The following is a 19,916-nucleotide window of genomic DNA, read 5'->3' as shown; positions in this document are numbered from 1 at the left end:
AGTCGATTAGGTAGAGAGAAACCCAATTACAAAGATGGGTGGTGGTCGAGACCACAAGGATTGCATTTCTGATTCATCAGACGAGACAATTTCAAGTAAGTAGTGCTTGCATTCAATAGTTAATTTCTTGATAAAAGCTATCTTACCACCCTCATATTCCCATGATTTTACAGACTATGGTATATTGTTCTAGGTTCAACAATGTCTAAAATCCTATGTAGAGGTTCTGTGAGGCATTTCCTTGCAAGGAATTGAACGTTAACTCGAGGCTTGTTTGTCTATTGTGATTGACCACGTTTTCTTTATGTTAATTATATTTGAAGTTGTAGGTTTTTGTTAAGACTGTTGGATTGACATTCCTGTGGTGAAGGGTTTTGTTAAGACTATTTGATTGAAATTCCTATGGTGAAGGGTTGGAATCTTGGAGTGGAAGTTACAGTTTTTGAATCATTGATAGCAGTTTTGCAGTTTTACTAGAAAATGCTTCAATCTGATGAACCTAATTTTTCTAACCTCCATATTTCATTATGTAGAAGAAATGTTCCACTTTGGCGAAAAGATTTGGAAAAAATGTTCTATTTCCATCAGTCAGGTGGAACTATTGACTTCAAATTTCTAAGGTTATGGATTTTCTGCGAAGTGTGACTAGATCCTATTGCATTGGTGTGCAATTGTTTGGTTCGATGTAACTGATTTATAGGCGAATTATTGATTATAAATCCCTCTCAAATCGGATTAGCCATAGTGTAAATTTCCCACAAATTTTCCCTTCAAATTGGAAATACAATTTTAGGAAATACTGGAAAGTTTCTTCACTGAAATCTAGTGTTACATTGATATTGTCCTTCATTTTGGAGTTTGCATATCCTTTGCTGGGATCCCATGTTACATTAATACCGTCATTCCTCTATCATTAATATTGATAGCACTATTTGTATTTGATTTCTCTAGTGATGGCATATTGTGGGGGGATGGTATTTTGTCTTTGTTGGTTCTTTCCTCATAGAGAACTCCTTTTACATTAATATCCTCCTACTCCTATGAATTTTGATAGCACTACCTTTTCAATCTGTATTTAATTACTGTAATTATAGATTTAGTGCCATGTAAGCATGTGTTTTCAGTGTAACATCTTATAATATAAGCAATCTTACAATATTGCCAGGGAATCTAAAAAGCTGTTAAAATGACACATGATTATTGTACATGTCTACATTCCAGTGGACACCCCATGATTCACTGTCTGCATCAATTTCAAATGCAACATACTCATGTGACGGCCTTCTAATCTATGTTAGCTTCATTGATGGTGTTGTTGGAGTATTTGATTAAGAAAGCTTGAGGCCACATTGCCGTATTGCACCTTCCATATATATACAACCGGGCTTGAGCAGGTTAGAAGATTTAGCTATCTCATAGCACAATCAAAAACTTCAAAAGTTCAATGGCATTTCCATTTTAGAGAAAAATTATACCATGGATTTGTGTTGATTTATATGTGTAGTGACAATCTCTATCCACTTGTGATTGTTGCACATCCATCAGAACCTAATCAGTTTGTCGTTGGGTTGACTGATGGAGGTATTCAAGTGATTGAGCCTCTAGAATCAGAATGTAAATGGGGTATAATACCTCTGGATAATGGAACTGTCAATTCAAATCCAGCTGCAAGCAATCAAGGGTCAGAATTACATTCAAGGTAATGCTTGAAGGGTAGAGTTGAAAGAAAAAAGGAGAGGAAGAAAAATCAAAGTCATTTATGCTACCTTATGCCTTACAATTATGATTTATCTGTTTGTATATCTACCACCAATAGTGGTACCATCTTACCAGGATCATTTCTCTTTATACTAAATTGTTAGCAGAGGCTTCGATATTTTGTTTTGAGAGGGTGTGGTATGGAAGGCATATTGGCAAGATTGTAATTTCTTACTAGAACTAGTTCAGAAAAAATTCCATGGAGCAAAGACTTTGCATGTAATGTAAATGATTTCAAGCATATTGCTACATGTTGTAGCTTTCACATCTTTGGCTGTTTAAAGTTTTCAACTGTTTTGTTGTTTGGAGGTAATTAACTCGCTTCTCTGCAAGGGTGTCCCTCAATAATGTAACTCTCCTCTCTAACGTACCTTTTTGACATGGCTATATCTAAAAATAATTTTATTTTTAATGTAACTTTCCTTTCCAACGTACCTTTTTGAAATGGCTATATTAAACAAAAGGTTCCATTTTCAACCGAACAAGTGCCCAAGCCAATCTTTCCTCCGAACTTTGGAAATGTCAGAACAAAACCCATTTCAGAGCACCATTCCAACGTCTAGCTTGGACACTATCTTTAGCTCATGGAAAACCCGAAGCTTCATTCCAGAAACTCCAGAATAGAAGCCCCCCCCAGAAGATCCATTTCATGCATTTTTTCATATATAGACACATAAAATCATGAATATTTGATAGAACTCTGCACCTACAATTTGAAACTGTGAATGAAACTATGAATGTAAGATTTCCTTCTAATGTGGGATGCATATCAGATTCATCTGACTCACCTGACCATTAAATTACCGGTGTGCATAATTAATGTACCAAATACACCATCTTTATGCACGACACACATGTGTCTACATGATGCAAAGAGGTGATGGATCACCACATTGTCAATTTGTATGTCTGAATGTAAGGTTTGATTCTATTATAAGGTGTCTAAGTAACCAGAATTTAAATGGGTTTGTGCTAGTGTCTATATTAAATGCTACCCAATGTACCATAGATACAATGCACTATTCCAGATATTAGCCCACACAAATGAAAAATGTTCATAAACATGTCCTTCTATTACCCAGGCTGTTGAACCCCGTTTTTAATTATAATGTTTGTGTGTAAGAATTGTTTCCAATGTATTTTTATGCCAAAAATAGGCTGATATAGTGTGGTTTCTCTTGCATGTTGAAGGTTTTAAACGAATGCAAGAAGGATTCAGGTATGGAAACAATTCAAAGGTCTGTGGAGAAGAGTTTGGTAGGGTTGCAATGTGTAATGGAAGTTCTCCATTAATAAAGCTAGAAAATTCCAGAATCTACATATTTCTCAAGAAGTTGCAAAATTCCTTGAAAACGTTTAAAACCCCAAGCATTGCCATTGTTGTGGCTATGATTACTTTGATAGGTCGAGGAATCTTGGCAACCATTTTCACATTCTCATGGTTTCGAAGATGAAGGCAAAAGATTAGCAGTGCTTACGAGACAATAGATAGGAATAAGTATCGATAATTTGAAATTCAACCTTGAGGAAATTGAATCTGCAAAACACAGTATTTCTTTGAAAAGAATCTGCTTGGGAAAAACAACTATTGTGCAGCTTACAAGGGGGTATTGAGAAACGGGTCTTTTGTGGTCATCAAAAGCATCAGTAAAATGAGTTGAAAGACGGAGGAATTAGAATTCCAAGAGGGTCTCAAGACTCGTTCACTACGTAGACATGAAAATGTGGTGAGGTTAAGAGGCTTTTGCTATTCTAGAGGTAGAGGCGAGTGCTTTCTTCTGTATGATTTTGCATCCAATGACAAATCTATTACAGTTTCTGCATTCAAAAGATGGGAGGGTACTCGATTGGCCAGCCAGGGTAAGGATTGCACATAGTGTTGCGAAAGATAAGTCTCAAACCGTTAGCTAATCAAACTATCTTTTTAGCAGCATTGTTTCAAGTTCCAGTAATAAAGGAAAACTATGGGTTCTTCTTTTCATAGGTTACATGTTGTAGACTAAAAGTTGGATGTCCCTCCTAGAACTTCGGCTTTGCCCACAATTTAACAAAACTGCCAGCACTATGAACTTGAGACGCTTCATAAATTTTCTAACAAAATCCCCAAGGCAAGGACTAGCTTCCATGTAACCTCCCTTGTTTAGATTAACAATCAGATTTATTGTTCACATCCTCTCCTTATATCTCTATGCATCTAGATACATTCAAACATTGCTAGATGGAGAAAAGTTGCACCATATATTAATAATTATATCTACACTCTATCTTAACAGAACCGGTAGTAATTCACGCGATATTTTTGCAACTATGCACAAAAGATTCTTGTTGCATATCCATTGTTTAAATGTGTCCCTTGATCCCATGGAATTTGCGCAAGACCATCATTCTTTATTCTTTGCTAGTATCACTCCCCCACTTGAACTCTTCTCTAAATTTTAAATTTTAAGCAAGTAACATGATTATTATTAAGGAGATGTTCAACTGAGTTTAAAAAATAAATAAAATAAAATTAGCTTATTTCAATTATTTTTAATAAGTTAGGCATTATAACATTTGTGGTTGACTTTTATTATTTTGTTGTTTTTTAATTTTAATTAAAATTTTGGAAAAATGTTGAATATTTCTATTTTCTTGTAAATTTGAAACTGATTTTCTAATTTCTGTAAATATTATTTTTAATTTTCGATTGACTAAGTGAGTTTTAGTGGGACACAATTTCCTTGGTGAAGGGAGATTTATTTTCGGTATTTGTCAGTGTTTTGACAAATCACTTTAAGATAAGAAAAGACTAGTCATTCCATGAGTGAGTGCTCTAAGACTAAAATTTACACACTTCTTTCCATAGCTCCTTTATGTAAGTGAGAAAGGGGTGCAGGGGGAGATCTGACATTGAAATTGACACTAATACTATGATAGGCACTCATAGTGCATTTTCCTCTTATTTTGTTAAAAAAAAAAATTGTCTTAAACTTTTACAGATTTAGTTCTGAGGGTGCTTGAAACCATGAATGTGATGAGAAAAGGGGTATGTCCAAGGTAAAAAGGTGTGGAAAAGAACTTGTACACTTGACGGGTTGTACAGGAATATATGAGAACATGCAATTTCTTAATCTTAATCACTTCCTTGTTTTGTTTGATATACGTAGAGCAACTTGATATAACAAGTTCAAAGGGAACAATAAAATTTCTCGAATAGTAAAACTTTCAAAAAAAACAATACTCCTTGAGAACGAAAAAACTAAGAACAATTGTGTGAAACAAAGAATAAAAGCATTGTTCTGTAATGTTTCGTATCCTTGCCTACATTTCCGAATACCTCCTTTTATAGCAAAAATAATTAAAAATTTAGAGCATGAAAGGCTTTAGTTACCTGTATATTTGTAGTTTTCATTGGGGATTTGACGATGGTCATTCCCTTGATTAGTACTAATGGGTAAATAGTTTCCTTCTTATTTATTTTCAAAATTACAATGCTATCCATCCATCTATTGCTGTCACGTGTCTACACGAATTTTCATCGTCTTCGTGCAATGGCTGGAATCACGTGAATGCTAAAAGATGGGCTCGTACCTTCTGAAATTTACGTGTTAATTCATTTTAAAACTTTAGTTTTGAGTTTTACTATTATCAATGTTAATATGCACATAAATTTTAATACTGAACACAATTTAGATATATATAATTATTTGTTTAGTTTTTTTAGTTCCGTGTTCTAGTTTAAAATGGGTAAATATTTATGGTTTTGTCATATTGTTATAAATTATTTTAGTTGTGAAATAAGTTCAGGTTTTCTAGAAATATAGTATTGATAAGTTATGGTATTAGCCCATGGTATTGTAAAAAATATATTCACAAATTAATAAAAAAAATCAAAATATAACATATTGAATTTTATTATTTTTATTACTTTTAACATTAAGGAATTTAGACTTCTGTGATCCATAACATTGTATAGTAATCTTCGGCAAAATCACATAATCATTCTTTTGTCGACGCGTTTCTTCGAACCAACCAGTGTGGTTCATCGTCAGGACCATCCTGACGATGAACCACACTGGTTGGCTCAAACGCGTCGACAGAAGAATGATTATGTGATTTTGCCGAAGATTACTATACAATACTTTTAACATTTTATTATTAACCAAAGCAATGTTTAAATATTTACACTTAACTTTATATTTTTTACTTTAACTTCTTGTTTATTACTATTCACAGTTTATTATAAATTTTCACATTCATACTGAAATTTAAATGTTTATAGTCATTAGCCATATTATTTTTATTTTTTTATTATATTTTTTAATTAAGCCAACATTAAAAATAAATTATAAAATACATTTAGGCATAATTATTTTATAAAAATATAACTACATCGCTATATCTCTCTATATATAATATAACATTAAATTAAATCAAAATTTTCATATATAAATACTTTTATATTATTCTTTTAAAATTATATATAGTTTATGATAATAATTTTACATCTTTCTATATAACAATAAAGTACTTGAATTACATAAATGTTTATTTATCAATAGAAATAAAATAAGTTAAAGTATAATGCATTAGAGAGGTGTTATGATTTCTATTTGAAATCATAATATAATCTATATATCTTCGTCCATAGCTTTATGCTTATGATAGTTCCTTACTTCAGTTGTGTAATATCCCCTGTGAAAAGTAATGATTAGTAAATGGCAAAAGAAATTATTGAACAAGAGACTTTATTTGAAATTATATATATTCTGGTTATTAAATTTTGTGTTAATGGAAAAGTAATTGTGTTGACATTACTGGAACTGAGTTATGATTAATGTTATGATTAATCTTGGTTAAGTAACTGATGAGTCAGTTATGCTGGAAACCCTAACTACCTTGAGGTAGTTGAGACCCCAGAGGAAAAAGGGGGAATTGCCAAGTCTGGTTGGGATCAGATGGCAAGGAAGGAAAAAGGATTGGGTTTTTTGGATGCCAAGTCTAGTTAGGATCAGATGGCATGAGAGGAAAAGAATTTCCTGTGCACGCTAAGTCTGGTTGGGATCAGATAGCGTTACTGGCGAGTCCAGTATTATTGTGGTCGAGTAGGACCTGCAATTGCTTGGGGGTGGAAGATCAACGAACAGAAGTCTTCCTACGGTCGGGAGGTTTGGCAAGCAAATACAAGTAGGTTGCGGAAGAGCAGGTATGGCTCACAATGCACCTATCTACTAGATATACTTCTGTATTATTCTCAGTTGGATGACAAATCACGGGTAATAACTGCTACACTCGTGAGAATATATGATAAAGATGAGTAGAATGCATGACACTGTCAGAGATGATTATTATATGTTTCCTTTAAGTATAATATGTAAGCAGATTAATTTCGTTAACTTAGACAGAGATTAATATTAGCTGACCTGTTCTTGAAGATAATGGTACAGAAAGATGAGTTATATAACTCGGGTAGAGACGAATACTAGCTATCCTTTTTCTGAGTATAACATAGAAAACGAGAATAACTTTATACACAGAGCATGATACCACTCATCATGACCGAGTATAAGCAGAATAAACCCTTTGTATCTTTGCATGTAACAGAGAACACAGTCTTTGCATGTAACAGAGAATACAGTCTTTGCATGTAACAGAGAATATAGTCTTTGCATGTAACCGAGAATACAGTCTTTGTATGTAACAGAGAATATAGTCTTTGCATGTAACAAAGAATATAGTCTTTTCATATAATAGAGAATACTGTCTTGTATATCATAACAGAGAATGCAAGGATAGGCCTGCAATAGGAAAAACGTATTTCATTTTAAATGTTTTGCATCCAATAGCATAAGAGAAACTAATCTAAAGGTATCGGCATCATTATGGAATGAGAATATACAGATCTGTATAGATTACTGAGAAAACCCTAAGATACGCTCAAGAACCGAACCACGAGATATTATACAGTGATATTTTGAGATGCAATGGACACAAGTATTCAGTATCAAGGGAAAACTTTAGACTGTCTGTATATTTAAACTTATACATTCACTCACAGCAATGTTGAGCCATAGTCTTCTTTCACACTAAATATATATATAAACGCTCGAATGATTTAAGGAAATAAATAACGAAACCCTGGCGTAAAGCCGTGAGGAGAGATTCACGGAGAATTTGAAATAAAAACGCATTCATTATACTTGGAAACATATTAAGGAAACGCGGAAATGAGACATGCAGCATTCTTATATAACATAAGTAAAAAAATAATGGACGCCGAGGACAGAGCAGCGTAACCAGGGTTACAAGCTCTCTCAGGCGACTATGGCTGGTGGAAAATCGTGATCTGGTAACTATTGCCACGGGAGCTTACGCTCAGTCGGCGGAGTAACCAAGCCGGAGTCGAAAGGCCTTAGGGTCATTCACCCGAATAATACGAAAACTCAAACATGTACTAAAGATCTGAAAAACGCATTTATATTACTCATTGAAAGCAAACGGCAGGACCCGTTGGAACAAAAGACCAGAAGGTCGTAAAGTTACCATATTCATATTCGTCAAAGACTAAACAACCATTAGAGCCGAAGTCGAGCTCAAGAACTACTATCAGATTTAATCTCAAAAGAATAAAAGTCAATAAACCCTGAACCTGTGCAGGGAGTAGATCTGAGAATTCAGTGTCAACCCTGTCAAGCGGATAAGCACGTCTTAGACTCTACCTCCCAGAATCCGTATGCATAGCAGCCACAAGTGAGTGGAACTTACCAGACAGTGAGGAAGACGAGGAGAAGAGGAACCCTCGTCCCATTTGGCGGCAGGATTCCATACCTGCACAAATGTTACACACTGTTAGCATCACATAAAACTTGTATTAACACTGTGAGAAAACCAGAGCAATGAAATTAAAATATAAACCATAACCGAGCTGCATCAGGCTTATGCGATACAGAACCTTACCTTCAACAGCAATGAGGATGAATGGTGACCTGAGCTGCATGCCTGAGGCCAAAGACTGAAGCGGCGGAGCACCATGGGGTTACAGAGCTGGAACGAAGCGGAGGAAGTGGAGTAACATAATGACCATCCGAAAGATCAGGCAAGTTATAAACCCTCCAAAAGGTTACCGGCTCGTTGCTCAATAAGAACCCTTGATCTGTAGAATGAAATGTCCACCTTACGATTGCCGGTTTACCGTAGAGACTCTCTGGCACGAAGGGCATCAACGCCGAGAAGTCAGGGCTAAGTACAGGATGCACATGGCAGGATTGCCATCTGCCACACATCTTACCAGATGGACGATGGGAGATGCAGCACCTGGACCAAGAATGCGATGTCCGGACAAGCAATCAAACCCGATCTCTCGGGATATGTAATAAATACCTCATAACCAATATTACATCGAACCTTATGTATATTGCATGGTCAACGATTATCATTACCATAGGCCGTGGATTATGACTTTCCTATTTCCTTATGATTAAAGTGTTATGTATATTGAATCTTCGAAGTTATGAGTACAAGGGAAATGTAAGTGGATGTATACACAAAGGCGAATATAATATATGTAGATATCAAGCCTTAATTATAACAAGTAACAATGTTTAAGTGTTGTTAAGAATGCACTAGTTAATGTGTAAGCCATAGTATTATTGCTGTATTAAAACAAAAAAAAAAAAAAAATTATTTGTGGATGCGTGACAAATTGGTATCAGAGCCCAAGGTTTACAACTCTGTGGCCTTTGGGAAAAGTTTTAAGATTACAGCAACATGTATATAAACAGTATGATGATAACAGTTCAGCAATACATTAAGATAAATTAAAATCTGTTTAATAAGATGTTCTGGAGCAGGTAACAGCATAATGAGAAGAGCAAACAGTGCTCCTTATGGAAATCCAGAACCTCCGGACAACACGGAACAACCTCAAGGGAATTCTGAGTTCTGGGTACAGCTGGGAGCAACAGGTCACACAACTGACTCAACGCTATTGAGGACCTTGCAGGAGTTGAAGGATGAAATGGCTCAGTTGCGTGCAGATAATGCAAGATTGAATGTTGAACAAGAGAGGATCCTGAAAAGCTTATCTGATAAACAGCATCAACATCAGTCACATCCGAGGCCGGAACAAGCACACATAACAGATGAACAAAGCTATCATACTGAACAGGAGGAAGCAGAGGACAGAGGAGAGACGAGAGGAGAGAAGTCTGTCAATGCTTCTGAATATCAGACTCCCGAAAGACCCCGGATGGAGTTACACAGAGAATTTAGAAAGATTAAACCACCTCAGTTTGATGGAGAATCTGAAGAAGCGGCAGAGGCATGGCTGATTAATATGAATAAGTATTTTCAGGTATACGAATATGATCATCATCTGAAGGCAAGGCTGGCCATATTCCAGTTGCAAGCCAAAGCCACATTATGGTGGGAAGAGGTTAAGATGGTGTGGGGAATAAGTGAACAGGATGTGACATGGGAAAAGTTCCAAGGATATTTTAAAGAGAGGTACCTGACAGAACGTTTTTATGATGAAAAGGCACGTGAATTCCACGATCTGCGGCTAGGACAGCAGACCATTGATGAATTTGTAACCAAGTTTACATCCCTGCTTCGCTACGTGCCCTATATTCGGGAAGAGAAGGCTAAAGTTCAAAGATTTGTTAGTAGCTTACCTCTGGCAATGCGAGAAAGAATAGAGTTCGATAATCCAAAAACCATGGATGAAGCAGTGCGAAAAGCAAGGCTGTGTTATCAGCAGAACAGATCAAAAGGGGAAAATCCCGGAAAGCGTTGGACAGATAAGCGAGGCAGTAAAATTCCCATGGGAAGTAAGGGAGCACGCAGCAGCTTTCAGAAAGGATTCTCAAAAGGAGCCAGCAATAAAAACTCAGCAAAATCCCAAAGTAGATTCAATCCTCCTGTAGAATCTAAATACAATGAACAACAAGTTAGATTGGACCATGAAAACACAGCTCGGCCGCCTGTTCAATGTTGGGGTTGTGGCGGATCCCATTATATCAGGAACTGCCCTCACCGGAAGGACAGCGATCAGTTGTCCCAGATCTATGAAGCTTCAACAGTAGGAGACGTGGCTCGATCAATGCCCAGAATAAACGCAGCACTGGAGGATCGGCAAGCTGATTACCAGCCAACGATGATAGAGTTCGAAGGTAAGATATTTGATCACGCTGTTTCTGTTTTAGTAGACCCAGGAGCTACCTTAAGCTATATAAGTCCTAAAGTGGTAGAAAGCTGTGGTTTACAAACTACTAAATTTAAAAGCCCATGGTTAGTACAGCTGGCCACTGGGACCAAAAGAAGAGTACTAACCAAAGTCAGCAACTGTCCATTAAGACTAGCTGGCCAAACCATAACAACTGAGTTGAATGTACTCCCTCTTGGTTCCTATGACGTGCTGATAGGAATGGACTGGTTGGAACGACGATGGTCTGTAATTAACTGTAAAACAAAAACAGTTTCTTACAGAGATGAGCTGGGTGTGGGAAAAGAAATACAAGGCATTCAGAAACCAGTGCAGATTCGGCCGATCACAGCCTCTCAGCTGGTTAAGTGTATCCAGAATAAATGTCAGATTTATGCAGTACAAGTGGGGTTTGCAGATTCTATGGATAAGGTGGCAACTGTTAAAGATATACCAGTAGTGCAAGAATTTGCAGATGTATTTCCTGAAGAGATTCCAGGGCTGCCGCCCAGAAGGGATCTGGATTTTACCATTGAGCTGGTACCCGGGGCAGCCCCAGTATCCCGAGCACCTTATCGGATGAGTGTGCCGGAGTTAACTGAGTTGAAAATGCAGCTGCAAGAGCTGTTGGAAAAGAAGTACATCCGCCCCAGCGTCTCTCCTTGGGGAGCTCCTGTGCTGTTTGTGCGGAAGAAGGATGGGACTCTGCGAATGTGCATTGATTATAGACAGTTGAATAAGCTAACAGTTAAAAACAAATATCCACTACCCCGCATTGACGAGCTGTTTGATCAGGTGAAGGGGGCGACGATCTTCTCTAAGATCGACTTGAGATCAGGCTATCACCAGATTAGAATAAAGGATGAAGACATAGCCAAGACCGCTTTTCGTACTCGTTATGGACATTACGAGTTTGTGGTACTGCCTTTTGGGTTAACTAATGCACCTGCAACGTTTATGTGTTTAATGAATAGTGTATTTCATCAATACTTAGACAAATTTGTATTAATCTTTATTGATGATATACTTATCTATTCACGGAATAGGAAAGAGCATGAGGAACATCTAAGGATCGTGTTACAGACCTTGCGGGAACACCAACTATATGGAAAATTCAGCAAATGTGACTTCTACAAAGAACAGATCCAGTATTTGGGTCATATTATTACAAAGGAAGGTATAGCCGTAGACCCTGAAAAGATCAAAACTATAATGGATTGGCCTACACCCAAGGATGTAGCAGATATTCGATCTTTCATGGGGCTGGCTGGATATTACCGACGATTTGTAGAAGGTTTTTCTAGAGTTGCTTTTCCCATTACCTCCTTGCAAAAGAAAGGTAAAGTGTTTAAGTGGACAGCGGAGTGTCAGCAGAGCTTCGAACAGCTCAAGCATTTACTTACCACAGCACCTGTGTTGTGTGTGGCAGATCCCGAAAAGGAATACGTAGTCTGTACCGATGCCAGTAAGGAGGGCGTGGGCGGAGTATTAATGCAGGAAGGCAAAGTGATTGCCTATGAATCCAGGAAGTTGAAGGAGCATGAGCAGAAATATTCTGCCTATGACCTGGAATTAACTGCTGTGATTCATGCTCTGAAAATGTGGCGCCATTATTTAGTGGGAAGAAAGTTTCTGTTAATGACGGATCATCACAGTTTGACTAGTTACTTTAGTCAACCCACTTTAAATGCAAGACAAGCAAGATGGGTGGACTTTTTGGGAAATTTCGATTTCGAAATTAAGCACCTGAAGGGAAAGGAGAACAGAGTAGCTGATGCGCTAAGTCGAAAAGTGCATTGCATTTATGAGATTGGTATCAGTCAAGGATGGTCCACTCTTGACCAAGAGATTGAGGAGGCATCAGCACAAGATCAGAGTTATTTGCACAAGAAACATTTGGTGCAGAATTCAGATGCCCGTTCCATACAACAAGGTTATACTTTGAATGCAGCCGACTTGTTGTGTTTTCAAAAGAAGATTTATGTACCCAATCAGAGCAGTATTAAAGAAAAGATTTTGGATGAAAAGCATAGAAGTCCTTATGCGGGACATCCTGGTTACCAGAAACTAATCACCTCACTTAGGAAGGAGTATTTTTGGCCAGGCATGAAGAAGGATGTTGTAGATTACCTGGCGCGCTGTTTGGAGTGTCAGCAAGTGAAAGCTGAACATCAGCATCCTGCAGGATTGCTACAGCCAATACCCATACCAGAATGGAAATGGGAGACCATAACCATGGACTTCATTACCGGTTTGCCGAAGACCAAAAGGAATAATGATTCAATAATGGTAGTAGTGGATAAACTCAGTAAGTCAGCTCACTTTATACCGGTTCAATCCACTTATCGTGCAGCTCAAATCGCAAACATTTTTATGCAAAATATATTTAAACTACATGGGCTGCCGAAGGTAATAATATCTGATCGTGATGTTAAGTTCACCTCAGCGTTTTGGAAGACCTTATTTGAAGGTCTAGGAACTCAGTTGAGTTTCAGCACCGCCTATCATCCGCAAACTGACGGACAGACTGAGCGAGTGAATCAGGTGTTGGAGGACATGTTGAGAACTTATGTGATGCAGCAGCCTACACGATGGGAGGAGTACCTACACTTAGTTGAATTCGCCTATAATAATGGCTATCACTCGTCCTTGAAGATGAGCCCATTCGAAGTACTTTACGGCCGGAAGTGCCGCACACCCTCCAGTTGGGGTGGGCCGGAAGACAAACTCTTGTTAGGACCTGAAATGTTGGAAGAGATGGAGGTCATGGTGAAAAAGGTCCGAGCTAATTTAAAGGCAGCACAAGATAGGCAGAAAAATTTTGCAGATCGGAAGAGAACCTTTAAAGAATATCAAGTGGGCGAACATGTATACATCAGAGTTCGACCCAGGAAGAGTACCCTCCAATGGAATGTCTGTGCCAAATTGGCACCACGTTTTTGTGGACCATTCCAAATTCTGGCACGAGTGGGGCCTGTAGCTTATCAGCTCGCCCTACCCAGCCATATTCGGGTTCATAATGTCTTCCATGTATCAGTTTTAAAGAGATATGTGTATGACCCTAAACATGTAATAAGTTGGCAGGACATTCAGGTGAGGAGAAACTGTTATAAAGCTGTAAATTGAAATAAATACTAGTAGACAACTGATTTAATTGTTATGTGTTTCAGGTGGAACCGGAAGGAGAGTTCCTGGTCGAACCAATGAACATATTAGATCAGAGAAGAGTCGAGCTGCGGAAAAAGGTCATCAGCCAGGTTAAAGTGCAGTGGCAGCACTTTGGGCCTGAAGAGGCCACCTGGGAAGATGAACAGATGATGCGGGATGCCTATCCCAGACTGTTTTTGGGTAAACAGCAACATCGGGACGATGTAGACTTTCAGGGGGGGGAGATGTAATATCCCCTGTGAAAAGTAATGATTGGTAAATGGCAAAAGTAATTATTGAACAAGAGACTTTATTTGAAATTATATATATTCTGGTTATTAAATTTTGTGTTAATGGAAAAGTAATTGTGTTGACATTACTGGAACTGAGCTATGATTAATGTTATGATTAATCTTGGTTAAGTAACTCATGAGTCAGTTATGCTGGAAACCCTAACTACCTTGAGGTAGTTGAGACCCCAGAGGAAAAATGGGGAATTTCCAAGTCTGGTTGGGATCAAATGGCAAGGAAGGAAAAAGGATTGGGCTTTTTGGATGCCAAGTCTGGTTAGGATCAGATGGCATGAGAGGAAAAGAATTTCATGTGCATGCTAAGTCTGGTTGGGATCAGATAGCGTTACTGGCGAGTCCAGTATTATTGCGGTCGAGTAGGACCTGCAATTGCTTGGGGGTGGAAGATCAACGAACAGAAGTCTTCCTACGGTTGGGAGGTTTGGCAAGCAAATACAAGTAGGTTGTGGAAGAGCAGGTATGGCTCACAATGCACCTATCTACTAGATATACTTCTGTATTATTCTCAGTTGGATGACAAATCACGGGTAATAACTGCTACACTCATGAGAATATATGATAAAGATGAGTAGAATGCATTACACTGTCAGAGATGATTATTATCTGTTTCCTTTAAGTATAATATGTAAGCAGATTAATTTCGTTAACTTAGACAGAGATTAATATTAGCTGACATGTTCTTGAAGATAATGGTACAGAAAGATGAGTTATATAACTCGGGTAGAGACGAATATTAGCTATCCTTTTTCTGAGTATAACATAGAAAACGAGAATAACTTTATACACGGAGAATGATACTACTCATCATGACCGAGTATAAGCAGAATAAACCCTTTGTATCTTTGCATGTAACAGAGAACACAGTCTTTGCATGTAACAGAGAATACAGTCTTTGCATGTAACAAAGAATATAGTCTTTGCATGTAACCGAGAATACAGTCTTTGTATGTAACAGAGAATACAGTCTTTGCATGTAACAGAGAATACAGTCTTTTCATATAATAGAGAATACTGTCTTGTATATCATAACAGAGAATGCAAGGATAGGCCTGCAATAGGAAAAACGTATTTCATTTTAAATGTTTTGCATCCAATAGCATATGAGAAACTAATCTAAAGGTATCGGCATCATTATGGAACGAGAATATACAGATCTGTATAGATTACTGAGAAAACCCTAAGATACGTTCAAGAACCGAACCACGAGATATTATACAGTGATATTTTGAGATGCAATGGACACAAGTATTCAGTATCAAGGGAAAACTTTAGACTGTCTGTATATTTAAACTTATACATTCACTCACAGCAATGTCGAGCCGTAGTCTTCTTTCACACTAAATATATATATAAACGCTCGAATGATTTAAGGAAATAAATAACGAAACCCTGGCGTAAAGCCGTGAGGAGAGATTCACGAAGCATTTGAAATAAAAACGCATTTATTATACTTGGAAACATATTAAGTAAATGCGGAAATGAGACATGCAGCATTCTTATATAACATAAGTAAAAAAATAATGGACACCGAGGACAGAGCAGCGTAACCAGGGTTACAAGCTCTCTCAGGCGACTATGGCCGGTGGAAAACCCTGACCTGGTAACTATTGCCGCGGGAGCTTACGCTCAGCCGGCGGAGTAACCAAGCCGGAGTCGAAAGGCCTTAGGGTCATTCACCCGAATAATACGAAAAATCAAACATGTACTAAAGATCTGAAAAACACATTTATATTGTTCATTGGAAGCAAATGGCACGACCCATTGGAACAAATGACCAGACGGTCGTAAAGTCACTATATCCATATACAACAAAGACTAAACAACCATTAGAGCCGAAGCCGAGCTCAAGAACTACTACAGATTTAATCTCAAAAGAATAAAAGTCAATAAACCCTGAACCTGTGCAGGGAGTAGATCTGAGAATTCAGTGTCAACCCTGTCAAGCGGATAAGCACGTCCTAGACTCTACCTCCCAGAATCTGTATGCATAGCAGCCACAAGTGAGTGGAACTTACCAAACAGTGAGGAAGACGAGGAGAAGAGGAACCCTCGTCCCATTTGGCGGCAGGTTTCCATACCTGCACAAATGTTACACACTGTTAGCATCACATAAAACTTGTATTAACACTGTGAGAAAACCAGAGCAATGAAATTAAAATATAAACCATAACCGAGCTGCATCAGGCTTATGCGATACAGAACCTTACCTTCAACAGCAATGAGGATGAATGGTGACCTGAGCTGCATGCCTGAGGCCAAAGACTGAAGCGGCGGAGCACCATGGGGTTACAGAGCTGGAACGAAGCGGAGGAAGTGGAGTAACATAATGACCATCCGAAAGATCAGGCAAGTTATAAACCCTCCAAAAGGTTACCGGCTCGTGGCTCAATAAGAACCCTTGATCTGTAGAATGAAATGTCCACCTTACGATTGCCGGTTTACCGTAGAGACTCTCTGGCGCGAAAGGCATCAAGGCCGAGAAGTCAGGGCTAAGTACAGGATGCACATGGCAGGATTGCCATCTGCCACACATCTTACCAGATGGACGATGGGAGATGCAGCACCTGGACCGGGAATGCGATGGCCGGACAAGCAATCAAACCCGATCTCTCGGGATATGTAATAAATACCTCATAACCAATATTACATCGAACCTTATGTATATTGCATGGTCAACAATTATCATTACCATAGGCCGTGGATTATGACTTTCCTATTTCCTTATGATTAAAGTGTTATGTATATTGAATCTTCGAAGTTATGAGTACAAGGAAAATGTAAGTGGATGTATACACAAAGGCGAATATAATATATGTAGATATCAAGCCTTAATTATAACAAGTAACAATGTTTAAGTGTTGTTAAGAATGCACTAGTTAATGTGTAAGCCATAGTATTATTGTTGTATTAAAAAAAAAAAAAAAAAAAAAAATTGTGGATGCGTGACAAGTTGCAATATTACTTCAGTTCTAATATTATTTCGTAAATAGTATTTAATAGATATAAAGAAAAAAATAACGATTATTACAAATAATTTATAAAAAATTATATATTTTATATATTAAAAGTTTTAAAATTTATTTTATATTTATTTATAAATTGATCTACCACGTATCAAGACCAATTAACTCGAGAGCTAAGATGAGCATGGACTAAAATGTATCTAAGGTATACTCATGGATATCAGCTAACAACAAATATCATAGATTACGCGATATCAGTTACAATCCCATCAAATTACTAACTCAAACTTATCTTATTAATAACTAATTTCTAATTTCTAATTTTATTTTAACTATTTATATTAGTCAATATAACATTACATCACATTACCTAAAATCATTTTTATAATAGGGCTACCCTAAGAGATTGCAAAGGCCGCTAAATTCAACAATAATTTTTTTTTACATATTATATTGAAAACCATTTTGAATATTATTATAATAAAACCAATTTTGAATATTATTTAATTAATATAAAGTAATTTGAGAGATTATTAATGACAATTGATAATTTTATATTCTAAATCTTCATTTTTTATTTATTTAAAAAATATATAATTTAACAATTAGAAAAAAAAAACGCGTTTTAAATGTAAAAGAATTAAAAATTTAGAGATATTTATCCCCATTACCCTAATCTAAATGAAATTAGTTCAAAGCACAGTGAAACTAACTACCATTCATACTCACATACCTCACCTCAAAGAGACGTAAACAAGTCTTTGAACCATACCATCCAAGATGGCCTATATAAAAGCAAAGTGAAACTAATAAATTTGACTATCATTCATCCTCACATACCTCAAAAATGTAAACAAGTCTGTGAACCAAAATGTAAACAAGTCTTTGAACCTTCATTATCAAAGATGGCTTATATAATTCAATAAATTCATGTAGCATTAGGCGATTTCTCTTCACCAAATACAATTAATAAACCAAACTTTTCATGTTAAAAAGTTGTAAATCTTCATTTTCTATTTATTTTACAAAATTATAATTTATTTAAAATTTTCTAAATTAATACATGTGAAAATTCAAATATTCCTCTACAAAAATTTATCCCCATAACTCTAATCTAAATAAAATTATATAAAACCACAATAAAACTAATCAATTCAACTATCAATTCACTCACGTTGAAGTATATAAAACCATAATAAAACTAATCAATTCAACTATCATTCACTCATGTTCAAATAATTCAAAGATACAAAACAAATCTTTGAACAATCATTATTAATAAAGATTGAGGAGTCAGGGCGCACTCCTAATCCATCGCCCATTCTCTTCTCCTATATATCCCTTTCTATCTTAGGAACTCTTCCACCATTTCCACTCTTTTGAAAACTTAACGAAACAAAGGGATATGGATGAGGATAGCAGTGCAAGACTTCCTCTAGACCTCGGGCTTTCTCTCGGAAATGTGAAAGGGCCTCCTGTGTAGTTAGGCCTGATTCCATTAGCCCTGTCCGACTCGCGCTGTGCACTTTGCCATGGATTGGTGTTGGTAGCGAGAGATCAGCCCGAGAACTAAAGGTTCCGACCCATCCGGTACCTGTGCCATGGTGCGCATATGCAAACACACTCGCGACATCTTGTTTCTATAATGAACATGTAGACACCGTTATCACAACGCGACCAACACCGCATATCATCTGCACGGCTTACCGGATGGATCGGAGCCTTAGGTTCTCCGCCTGATCTCTCGCTACCAACATCACTACTTCCGGCTCATCACTATTAACATTTAAATACCCTTAAAGTAAGAGTCAATCTATTGTTAACGATTGGTTTTTAACAGGAGTTGAATATGACAGGAACATACCAATCCATGGCTAACGGAAACAGGCCTAACTGCAGAGGAGGCCCATTCACATTTCCTTGAGAATGACCTAGACATATAGAACTTCCTGCACTGCTATCCTAATACATATACCTTTGTTTCGTTAAGCTTTCGAAAGAGTGGAAATGACTGAAGACCGTATAAAATAGAAAAGGATATTATATCCGCAGTGCACCCTCACTGCCCAATCTTTATTAGTGATTATCACAATAAATTTAGACTCTTGAAAGGATAAAAAGGTTGAGCAAGTAAAACAAGGTTTACATTATTCCCCATATAAACCTAACTGCAAAATGGGGCTGCAAAATGGGAATGTTCTGGGGCTAACGGAAACTGGCACTGCAGAGGAGGCCCATTCATATTTCCTTGAGAAACATTCCCATTGCCAATAACCACACCTAAAGAAATGCATGCACTGCAATCTTGTTGCACACCTAATGAAAGTTTCCCTCCACTGTGATACTGTGGCACATGCAGACCTGGACCTAGTAATCAGTTTTAACTAGTGATAAACAGCAGAAATATACGAATCGATGGTCTGGTCTTCTCCCATTACAAAGTGCTGCAGCCAGAGTAAGGTGAAGTACTGTGGCTAACGGAAATAGATCTAACATCAGAGAACCTCCATTCACATTTCTTTGCAAAACGTGACCGTTCCTTTACCAACTGCTGCA

The 19,916-nt window shown here is 37.3% G+C and overlaps 1 protein-coding gene across 1 annotated transcript; it reads left to right on the top strand.

Annotated features, from left to right (window-relative positions):
• The first annotated feature begins 9,598 nt into the window (after nt 1–9,598).
• LOC149241613 (uncharacterized) lies at nt 9,599–16,039 on the top strand. The gene is made up of 6 exons (XM_089370595.1): nt 9,599–10,907; nt 11,160–11,652; nt 11,986–12,116; nt 12,369–12,445; nt 12,845–13,247; nt 15,930–16,039. The coding sequence occupies exons 1-6, from the start codon at nt 9,599–9,601 to the stop codon at nt 16,037–16,039; spliced, it is 2,523 nt and encodes an 840-aa protein (XP_089226721.1).
• The last annotated feature ends 3,877 nt before the right edge of the window (nt 16,040–19,916 follow it).

Source organism: Pinus tabuliformis, chromosome 8 (genome assembly GCF_031772625.1).
Source record: "Pinus tabuliformis cultivar Carrire ecotype Pingquan chromosome 8, CPIR1, whole genome shotgun sequence".
Lineage (NCBI taxonomy): Eukaryota > Viridiplantae > Streptophyta > Pinopsida > Pinales > Pinaceae > Pinus > Pinus tabuliformis.
Note: the sequence above shows the minus strand (reverse complement) of the source record. Positions and strands in the feature narration are given on the sequence as shown.

Coding starts and splice junctions, on each gene's coding strand:
- LOC149241613 (XM_089370595.1), top strand. CDS start 9,599: ATGAGAAGAGCAAACAGTGCTCCTTATGGAAATCCAGAACCTCCGGAC. Junction 12,446..12,844: donor TATTAATGCAGGAAGGCAAA/GTGATTGCCTAT, acceptor CATTTGGTGCAG/AATTCAGATGCCCGTTCCAT. Junction 13,248..15,929: donor GGTAGTAGTGGATAAACTCA/GTAAGTCAGCTC, acceptor ATGGACACCGAG/GACAGAGCAGCGTAACCAGG.